This window comes from Capricornis sumatraensis, chromosome 15 (assembly GCF_032405125.1).
Source record: "Capricornis sumatraensis isolate serow.1 chromosome 15, serow.2, whole genome shotgun sequence".
In the NCBI taxonomy this organism is placed as follows: domain Eukaryota; kingdom Metazoa; phylum Chordata; class Mammalia; order Artiodactyla; family Bovidae; genus Capricornis; species Capricornis sumatraensis.
The window spans coordinates 55,118,672-55,129,677 of record NC_091083.1 but is presented as its reverse complement, the minus strand read 5'-3'; the positions used below and the strand labels follow the sequence as shown (position 1 = coordinate 55,129,677).

Here is an 11,006-nt window from a genome sequence, read left to right as displayed (position 1 = left end):
CATGCCTCACCCTCAGCACAGCAGGAAGCTCATGCCTTGAACAGCCCACAGGAACCACTGACTGACCCTATGGGAGACACACATCTCCCATCTCACACCTACTCCTGAACATATGGTCCTTACATCCCCCACTGGGTGGAATCGCCCACACCTTTCAAACTTTTTGTCAAGAACGTAGAACTGAATTCATGTGAAGTCCTATATAAAGCAAGGTCCCTCCACTGCACAATTCCATCCAGCTCAAGCTCTTTCTCCCTGTCCCACAAGCAGCTGGCCCAGCCTCTTTCCTCCCTGACCTCCCTTCCCTCCCTCTTAAGGCTGATGTTTTCTAGGACTCTTATCTGTGGCACCTCTCATTAACTCTTCTTCATAAGAGCTCTCATGGTGAGAACTCCTTCCTCAATTCGGGGAGATGTGGCCCAAGAGGAATCCCTCTATGGCTCTGGTAAGGTAGGGGGGTGGGGAGTAAGACCGCATCCAGGCCTTGGGGACTGGGCTTGCAGAACACAAAGGAACAGAGTAAATGATTAGGTTTTTTTGCACGTATGCATTCATAACAATGGAACTTGCATCTGTTTCCAAAGGACCCCACCCCCACCCCCAAGATAAATTCCAAAATGAGATTTTCACCAGCTCATCTGGCTCTCCAGGCCAGGCCTTCTGCCACACCAAGCCACACCAAGCTCACAAGTACTTATTGGGCCTTTAATCTGTAACTGCCTGGCCACACTCCATCTGCCCCAAGATGGTGAGAAGGAACAAAGATGTATGGCCAGGTAGGCCATGCCAGCTCTCAGTCCAATAGGGAAGGCCTAGGTCAGGCTGGGGCCTGAGCAGGGGTCTCCCGGCCCCAGGCGATGAGGGAGTTGCTGGCCTGGGCAAGCTCAGTGATGGATACCCGGCCCCGCTGTCGGATGAAGTTAGCCACCGCAGCCAGTTCCTCCGGGGTTATGTAGATGAACTTGCCCCGGTCGTCAATCACACCTGTGGGGACATGCAGGTTGTGGTGCTGAGCCCTCCCCACATGCAAAGCGACCCACCCACTCCTCCTGTCTGCCTGCTTGGCCTTTCCCAGCTGTATCCAACTTTGGCGAGTCACATCAGGCTTCCTTGCTTGTCCTGTCACCCAAAGCCATCACCAGGCCTTGGGATCCTCCTCATTAAACTGCATCCTCCTTCTCAGGGCCCCTCCTTGTACCCTGCTCCCCCACCCAGGGTGCTCATCCTAGCCTTGCAGCCCCACACAGCTAGATGCTCCCCAAGGCCAGGGCCCGCAGTGACACTGTCCTCCTCTCACCTGTAAGAGTCCCCTCAGCCAGCAGGTCCTGGATGCGGTTTATGGTGTCCTATGAGGAGAACAGTTCTCAGAGTAGGGACAGGCGCTGCCGCCCCCAGAAGAGGCACCTACAACCTTCCTCCCACCTCAACTAAACCTCTCCTCTCCTTCTCATGGCCACCCTGCAATGTGACTCCACGTGTCTCCTTTGGAGGGCCCTAGAGGGATGGGGCTCTGGTCCTGGGGTCTGGCAGGACCCCCCTACCCCCCACCCCAAAAGAGGCTCCCTTCCAACCAGAAGAGAAGTGGTGACATTTGGCTGAGGAGGCTGGTATGGCCTGTTGTAGGACAGCTGTCTAGGTAATTGGATTCGGGCTGCTGGAGTGATGGGGTTCAGACCTTTTTCTTTTTTTCTCCCTGACTGCTTTCCAACTAGTTATAAAGGCAGGATGCCTGGGGTGACAAGAGATTCCTACAGTATACTCACTCTTGGTTGGGGGTAGGGGGGAAGGGTCATTGAGACTCTTCATCTTTAGGGGAGGCCTGTTCTGACAGCCGCACATATTCCATGGCTGCACTCCACATACAGGCCACCTTGCAGGGCTTACCTGAGTACGTAGGCCCACCTGGGAAGCCAGGTCTTCCAAGAGCACGACCTTGGACTGCTACAAAGGGAGGAGAAGGTGCAAGGCTGAGCTTGGGCAAATCCTTTTCAGCACTGGAACCCTCTGAAGTTGGTTCTGATCTGCTCTGCTCTGGGTGGCTAGACACACATTGTGCAGATCCTACGGGAGAGCCTTGTTCCCCTCACACACTACTCACATACTCTCTCAATCACCCATATAGAGACATACACATTCATGAACTCTCCTGTTCCCCTGCTTGTGGACCACCCTCAGACAGAAACACACCTGGAGAACCAAGCACAGCTGCCGGCTTCTCCTCTGCAACCAGAGGTGTCTTTCTAATATCTTGGACAGGTTGGAAGAGGAAACGCCACAGAGATGAAGGGGAGGAATGACAATCACCAAAAGCTATTTAAAAAAACCTTTTCTGGGACTTGTGTTTGCTGAGAACTTGCCAGGACCAGGCACTGAGAAGGTGTGGGAGAAGCAATGTTGAACAGGACATGGCCCACAGCCCCGCCAAGGAGAAGGTGAGAATGGGGAGAACAGAGCAGATAAATAGCCCCAATAAGCCAGGACCTAGGCAGCTAGTCTTGCCTCACCTTTGCTCACTGTTCCCTAGCCCGAATATCACGACAACGCTGACATGCCCATACTTCCTGTCACCATCCTCTTCACACTGTAGGACCCCTCAAGATAACTGTCAGTAACACCAGCCAGTTTCACACACAGCCATGTGCCCACAAGCTTCCCTCACACCCTCAGAAGAAACTTTAGTTCCCAGGGGGTGCAGCTGAGGGTCCACTGCTGGGCTCTACCTGCATCTGCCCCGTTTCCCTCAAAACAAAGAGCACATGACTTGTGAGAAGGCAATCTTCTGCATTTCTGTGAATCTTCCACAGCAAACGAGCTGGGGGAGGACTGACATGGTGACACCTCCCCAGCTGCAGATGGCGTGAGACTGTTCGAAATGCCAAACTGAATATGTAAGCAGGGAGGCAAGTGAATGGCAGTTGGGCCACGGTGTAGGCAAGTACCAGGTGACCTGGCCAGCTGGCCTTTACCTACAAAGCAGAGAGTGGGTGCTGGGCTCCCAGCAACAGCTCAGAGTGGGATTATGGAGTCACCCCAAGTGGTCCCTGAAAACCTGAGGGGTTGTTGGCGCTAAAAGTATGTCTGGAAAAACTAATCAATCAACCAACCCAACCCAATCAGAAGGGAGAGTGGACCGACAATATCAAACTACAGCTGAGCCTCATGTAACTGCTGCACACAGAAATGTCCCTCTAGTTCTGAAACCCTAGGATGAAAGGGCCCATCTCCTTAAGCCAAGAGGAAGGTGGTAGGTTGAGTTTTGAAAGTTCTTTTCCCTACAACAGGAGCTCTGGGACAATCAGCTAGCATAAGCTGGAGAAACTCTTACTGAACTCCAAAAGAGCTTGGAAAACACCAGAAAATGGCCCCTCCAGAGAGCTGCTGAGAGCAAGGATGGGAACTGCCCTGGGGGTTCTCAGGTCTCTGCCTTGTGGAGGCGGGGACTGAAGTTGATGCAGGAGGGCTTCCTGGAAGAGAGACTCTGGGCTGTGTTGCTGCCCACTGAGTGGGTGGGGACAGTGAGCTCCAAATAGCAGCAGGAGAGTATGACATATCCTGCCCAGGGTTGCAGCCCTCAATCAAGTGTGCCAGGGTGGAAAATGGACTCTATGAGAAAGGAATGGTCATAGTCTGAGGGAGCCTTCTCCCTCTCAGGAACCCCCAGCCCCTAGGCAGCTAGGAGGTGTCTAAACCCTGCTCTCTTCTGGGAGAGATGGGGGGGATTATGCAAGCCTTGGCTCCTTGGCACCCCTAGTACCACCCCCACCACCGCCTCCGCTCCCTCTGTACTCCTTCCCTCAGCCGCCTCTGCACCCCTGAGCTGCACTTGAAAACCTCTCCCCTCATCGCATCCTTTGTGGGCGAGAAGTTGCTTAGCAGCAAAGCAGAGCAGGACACGCTTATGCAACCGGAGCAGTATTCAGGAGGCCCGCACTGCAGCTGCAGACAGAAGGGGGCACACCTGCTACCCTGCCCTAGATTCCGAAGGAAACATCCTCCAGGATCCCGCGGAAGACCCGAGTTCCTTGTCAGGAACACGTGGCAGGGGATGTGGCTTCTCCTCAGTATGACAGAACTGGTAGAAAACACATTTGAAGAAACTTGAAAACACAATGACTCACTCAGCGTGGGGTCTGAAGAGCAGGGAAACTGTCAAACCCCAAGCATGAGGAAGCGCTCGTACCTCCCACACAGATCAGGTCCTTCCCCACCTGTGGGGTCAGAGGAGAAGGGTCTTTCCTGGCCAGGACCCTAGCAGGCCCACCTGCCCACTCCTGCACAAGCTTGAGTGACATGTGTGCAGACCCCGCTTGGGCCTACCCCCTCCAGGCCCTGAAGATGAACCCAACATACATACAAGAAGCAGCAGCTGACACCCAGGTTCTGCTCTGCATTTCTTACCTTAATGTAGTTGATGAATTCGGCCAGGAAGCTATGGGACTAGAGAAGCAGAGAAATCAAGATGAGAGTCCCCCTGGCAGGGGCCACAAGGGTCTATGCCTACCCACCTGCCCGGCTGAGTGCCTGTCCAACCACCTAGGCGAGCAGCAGAGCCTCCTGTGGGGAGGGGATCGAGGCACCACCTCTCCCAAAGACAAGGTCTCAGCCACTAGAGCCTGCTGATTCTGATGCCCACCCGCCTCTCACTGGATGGCCAGGAAAGCAGGCGAGGAGCCACGGGGTGTCTGAGATGGGGGTGTCCTGCCTTTCTGGGCTCAGGGAACATTTCCCAGGGGTGGTGGACCCACCTGCTCCTCAGTCATGGTCTCGCCCACACCCTCCTCCTCCACCACGAAGGTCTCCTTCAGTTTCAGATACTCTTCATGCTCCCGCTGGGCCTGTTCCTCCTGGGCCTTCCTCTCCTCCTCTTCCTGTGGACACAGAGGAGGCAAGAGTCAGATAGAGTGGCCACCCTACTCTGTTTTGGTCTTTGCTGCTCTCAGAGGCCAGAGACAGAGCTCAGGGACAGAGCTCCTTCAAGACCTCGATCCCTCTGGCCCCTAAGCCAAACAGCACGATCCCTCTTCTCAATCTGTTCTATCACCTCCCAGATACTGCTCAGCATCCCTCTCCCTGAAAATCCTGCCATGAACGCCCTATAATATCCTCCAGCCACCCCCTCCCACATCCTGCCCTGTCATGTCCAAGCTTTGTGAACAAAACTCAGGTTCCATTTCCCATCAGTCAACCATCCCTCTAGCCCACTCCAATCTGGCTTCTGCACACTCAGCTCCACCAAAATAAGTCCTGCTATGGCCTCACCCATGTCCTCTACCCACCAAAGCCAAGGGACAACCATCAGGCCTCATACCCTGGTCCTCTCAGTGGCCTTGGGCAGAGCCTACCATCTCCTCTTCCATCCCTCAGCTTTCAGACCCTACCCTCTCCTGGATTTCCCCCTGTTTTTTGGGTCATTCTTCCCACCTCCTCCATCACTCAGCCCAGTCCCTTCTCTCTCCTCCACACTCTGGGCTACCTCACTATGCCCACAGCATCAATTATGCCCTAATGAAAAACGAATGAAATCCCAATAATGTGTTAAATTCACTTAATAATAATGTATTATTACTAGTATAAAAAATATACCACAGTAAAGTATGATGTTAATAGTAAGGGTATCTGAGTGCCAGTGATTGGTGCTGTTGTATCCCTACACAAATCGCTCTTCCCAAACACACGACTGCCCACATGGCACACCCACTGGGCTATCTCACAGGCACCTCAAATTGATGATGTCCCAGAAAGACCCTGTGATCTACTCCCCACACATCTGGTACTCCTCCTGAACCCTTGGCTTAGCGAATCTTACAGCTATCTGGCCAGCTGCCCTGGTCAGAAATGAGGCTCCATCTACCACTTCTTTCTTTAACTTCTGGAAAACTGCTTGATCCATCCACCGCCACCTAGTGCAACAGTGTTGCCCCAAACCAATCCATTTTCCAGAATTTTCAGAAAGATCTATCTTTATCTTCATAGATAAAATCTATGAAGATAAAGCTGTGACATGGAATATACAGGATGAGCCTGGAACATTTTTCAGTGTCAAAAGTAAGAAAGTACTCAAAGAAGAAAAACAATAAGGGTATGTCAAAGGTAAACAGGGGCCAACTAAAAGCACTCCCAAGTAGCCAAAGCTAGAACAATCTAAGCAAAAAAGTAAATAAGATAGCATTGGATGGGACTTCACTGGTAGTCAGGTGGTTAGGACTCTGCATTTTCACTGCTGAAGGCCTAGGTTCAGTCCCTGATTGAGAAACTAAGATTCCACAAGCCATGTGGCACGGCCAAAAAAAAGATAGCACTTGGATTATAACACAAAGTGTAAAATAGATATTCCTAAGTCCATGTATACAAATAAACAATTGAGTAAATGAAGAAAAGATAAATCTGTACAAATGAATTTCAAATATTTCATGTACATACTCTCCTCTTAAGTAGATGGAGCATAATTCCCTACTTCTTAAGTGTGGGCTGTGCAGTAGCTTGTTTCCAAGAAACCACAGGAAGTGGAGAAAATCTGGCAAACATAATCTTGGTCAGGTGATCAAGGTTAACATACAAGTGATAAGCCAAGTCGATAACATGAAACCTTGATATGTTGCGTTGAGGATGGCACTCTACCTCTGGTCTTCCTCCCAGAAATCCATAACCCCCGTTCTAACTTTGACAGTAACATAAGCCAAATGCAAACAGAGGGACATTTTACAAAACACTTTCCCAACAGTTCTCAAAACTGTCAAGGTCATCAAAAGCAAGGAAAGTCTGAGAAACTACCACAACTCAGAGGAACCTAAGGAGACATGACAACTAAGTGTAACGTGGTATCCTGGATGGGACCCTGGAAAAGAAAAAGGATACTTGGGGAAAACTAATGAAATCCCGATAATGTGTCAAATTCACTTAATAATGAATTATTATTAGTTGTAAGAAATATACCACAGTAAGGTGTAAGGTATGATGTTGATAGTAAGGGAATTGGGGTATAGGGGAGAAGAGCCCCAGAATGCACTTTAGGTGCATTATTAGAATCAATATTCAGAAAGGTAAACCCTGAGGCTGGGAAAGATTGAAGACAAAAGGAGAAGGTGGTGGCAGAGAATGAGATGGTTAGATACCATCACTGACTCAGTGGACATGAATTTGAGCAAACTGTGGGAGACAGTGGAGGACAGAGGAGCCTGGCATGCTGCACTCCACAGGATCGCAGAGGTGGACATGACTTAGTGACTGAAATCTTCTGCTGTGTTCCAGCCCATTTGTCACAGCATCCAGAGCCAGGCTTTCCGGACATCCAGTGTCCCTGAATAACAAGGCCAATCAGAGGCCAAAGGTACCAGTCTATGGGGTCTTCCCAGCTGGGCAGCCCAGGCTCTTACTCTATATACCCCACAACTTTATGGTGGTGCCCTTCCTGGGCACCTGATTCTCAAAAGGAAGGAAGCACCTGGCAAACAAAGGCTGATTCACCACCCTTACTGCAGTGGTCTCCATTCTCCAAGCATCTTCTCTATGCCAGGCCCTGAACAGAACCTGCTATAGATATGATCCACCATCTCTTACAATGTTCTTTAGTGGCCCAAAGGGCCTCAGGATTCAGAGTCCCCCCACCCCACCTCACCTCTCCGACCCCTTTCCTTCTTCCTTACCCTGCTTTAGCCACTCTGTCTCAACGTTCTTCAAATGCTTCAGGTGTGTTCAATAAATTACATGCACAAAATTTCGGTTTCAGGCTTATTTTTCAGCAGCAGCTTTAGAGAAGCTGTGCCCAGAACACAGGAACAAATAAATCAGGGCCTGTACCTGGCTCACGGCCCCCCTCCTAGGCTGCAGGTGTAGGGAAGCGGCGTGGGAAGCAAGAGGGCTTCCCAGGTGGCGCTAGTGCTAAAGAATTCACCTGCTAACGCAAGAAATGCAAGAGATGTGGGTTTGATCGGGAAGATTCCTTGGAGTAAGAAATGGCAACCTGCTCCAGTATTCTTTCCCAGAAAATTCCGTGGACAGAGGAGCCTGATGGCCTACAGACCATGGGGTTACAAAGACTTGGACACCACTGAGCATGCGCGGGCATGCACACGCACATACACACACGAAGCAAGGCTGCCTGGGCAGCAGACAGAAGTCAGCATCTGGGGCCTGGCTCACCTTCTGCTCCTCCTCCAGGCGAAGCCGTTCCTCCTCCTTCTTCCACTCTGCTTCACGCTGGGACTCAAGGCGTTTCCGTTCCTCACGCTCAGCCTCCTCTGCCTGGAGAAAGGCTTTCATAGTTGGCACATCTCCACCTCCTGTCAGAGCCTGCCCACTTCCCAAACAGGCCAGGTCAGGCCAAAGACCATGGTTACCGGAGATGGAGTCAGGTAAGCATCAAACACCCACCCAGAATGAGGGGAAGGTCTGCTACATAGGAGACATGGAAGGCAGGGCCCTTTCCCACCTCTCAGAGCTGCACCCCATCCCTCCTGCTTGCCTCACGCTGGGCTTTTCGTGCTTGTTTCTCCTCCAGCTTCCGTAGTTTCTTGGCTCCAATTTTCCCTGACAAGTGAGTTTCCACTGGCTTCTCTATGTCTTCTTCCTCTTGGGCTGAGTATGGTCAGAGAAAGACACGTCAGGTCCTGGCCACAGAAGATAGATGATATTCACCTTATCTCTTGTTGTTCTCCTCAAGGGGGATCTCCTTTCTCACTTGCAAATACCACTAGCCCAGCTCTCCTTTTAACGCCTCTGCCATGCAGAAATGTGTGTGTGTGTTAGGTTTGGGAGAGGGGTGAGGGAACCATGGGGCAAGAAAACAGATGATAACATTAGACGCTACATAGCCATAAAGAGGGTACTTGAGTCCTTGAGTGAAGCCCTCAGAGAATGAGTGTGCCCAACAAGGAAGAGTGCTGTGATAGAAGGAGTGGACTGAAGAATCTTCTAGGTTACTCTAAAGATTCCTGCTCTCCTGTTTGGACACTGAGAGCCAAAATGAAGGAAGAAGGGGTTGGCCCAATGGAATAGGGATCAGGGTCCAGAGCTGCTAGTCCCCAGGCAACAAAGGATGGGTCCTAAGTCTCCCCTAGGGGCTTCCCTGGTAGCTCAGTGGTAAAGAATCCACCTGCCAATGCAGAGATGTGGGTTCGGTCTCTGGGTCGGGAAGATCCCCTGGAGGAGGAAATGGTAACCCACTCCAGTATTCTTGCCTGGGAAATCCCAGGACAGTGGACTCCATTGAGTCACAAAAGAGTCAGACACGACTTAGCAACTAAACAACAACAAAGTGTCTCCTATGATCCAATGATTCCCAGACATTCCTCCCACACTGTGGCTTCACACCACATTCTTTTGCCCAGCTTTGGGGTCACCTCACTTTCTAACCCAGGCCCCTTCTACACCAGGCTGGGCCCCTCTCACCTTGGATGATGGGCTCCTCCTCATTCTCATCGGCCCAGGCCACTCGCTGGGCTCGACGCTGGGCCTGCAAGCGGCTGCCCAGGTCTCTCCGGCGCCGGGGCCTGCCTGTAGCTCTCTGCTCCTCGGGCTCTAGGGGCTGAGGCCGAGTCATTCGGCCTGCTACTGCTGGTACCTCTTCATTGTGCAAAGGCTCTTGGACAGCTGTAGGGAAGTGAAGCACCATGATTCTCTCTAGCAGTCCAACTCACCTCTTGGCAGGGGGAACAGCATCCTGGAAGCCTCACCATCCTCTGCTCAACTTCCTCCAAGCTCCTGCTGCCACAACAAAGTCCTAATTTCTCAGCGTGACTGTGGAGTCTTTCATAACCCAAACCCTGACCTTGGTCCAATGCAGCAAGAGCACTTCTTTCCTCCCACCTCTGTTGATACCTTTCTTTCCTCTTAAGGCCCCATGTTTTCAGCTGACCCATCAGGAGACTTCCACCCTGCAAAATGGAGCTCTTCTACCTCTTCCAGAAGCCCACCTTGACCTCTCCAGACCTCATCTGAATGAATGCCCACAGCAGGACTGTGTTAATCTTTTGCCTAACACCACCTGCCACGGTTTTATCTGGAACTCCAATCAGAGAGCAGACCCGACAGGGAAGTCTCTCCTCCCAGGAAGACTTGTTAGCTATTTGCCTTACCTCAGCTTCTCTGTCCCCTGCCCCTGGCAGATGCTCCGAAAAGCTTGTGGGCCCAAGGAAGGGGAGGGACATATACACAAACTCTTATGCCGATAAAGAAATGATGGGGAGGGGGCCAGGGTGGAGGATAACAGGTGTATCTGTTACGTGCCCTGGCAGCTGACACGGCCTTCCCGGCGGGGTGCAAAACAAGGAGGGTGCGTTAACACATGGGTGAACGTTCTTGAGGGGTAAGGAGAGAGCTTCCTGGAGCCACCCCATACTCTTTTCTGCTCGCAGGTAGGTAGAAAACACTTAGTGGCCCCCTTCTCATCAGCTGCTCTGGAGCCGGCCTGGCAGGGATGGGAAACCCCTGTAGATCCCTCAACGGACGCAGCGGGGGGCTGCCCGGCTGAAGGATGGTAGTGTCTGCCAGGGCCTGGCCCTCAGGGAGGAGGAGATGAGGAGATGAGAGGCACGCTCTCTTTGGGGGCCAGGAAAAAGGTGTAGGGACCCTGCCACTCGGTCCGCGAGCTGACATCTGCACTGCGGCGCCCTGATGGTCGCCGCTTTGCGCACGCATGCTCAGGCGTGCGGCCTGCGGGAGACGGAAGGCGCGGAGATCTGGTCAGCGGCGCCTGGCAAGTCCGCGCATGCGCATAAGCCGCGGCTCCACGGCCTACAGAGGCTGAGGAGATAAGAGGACGCGCGGCCCCAGCGGCCCTAGCGCGGCGGCATCTCCTACCTGCTGCCGCCCGACCCCGGCTGCGAGTCAGGAACAGAATAAGCCCGACAAGCAGAGCCGCCACCACCAAGTACACCACGGGGGACACCATGACGTTGACTTCCAGGTGGAACCAGCGCGTTCACCCTGAAACCCGGGATCTCCCAGGCCCCGCCCAACGCCCATCTGGCCCCTCCTATTTCCTATCTAGACCCCGCCCACCTCTCGGC

At 52.5% G+C, this 11,006-nt stretch overlaps 1 protein-coding gene across 1 annotated transcript; it reads right to left on the bottom strand.

The window, feature by feature from the left end:
• Positions 1-677: 677 nt before the first annotated feature.
• On the bottom strand, positions 678-10,931 carry DDRGK1 (DDRGK domain containing 1). Its single transcript, XM_068987238.1, has 9 exons — positions 10,798-10,931; positions 9,388-9,588; positions 8,462-8,574; positions 8,140-8,241; positions 4,746-4,868; positions 4,399-4,437; positions 1,885-1,941; positions 1,298-1,346; positions 678-984 (listed from the first exon to the last, which is right to left on the bottom strand). The coding sequence occupies exons 1-9, from the start codon at positions 10,886-10,888 to the stop codon at positions 818-820; spliced, it is 942 nt and encodes a 313-aa protein (XP_068843339.1). The 5' UTR covers positions 10,889-10,931; the 3' UTR covers positions 678-817.
• Between the last annotated feature and the right edge of the window lie 75 nt (positions 10,932-11,006).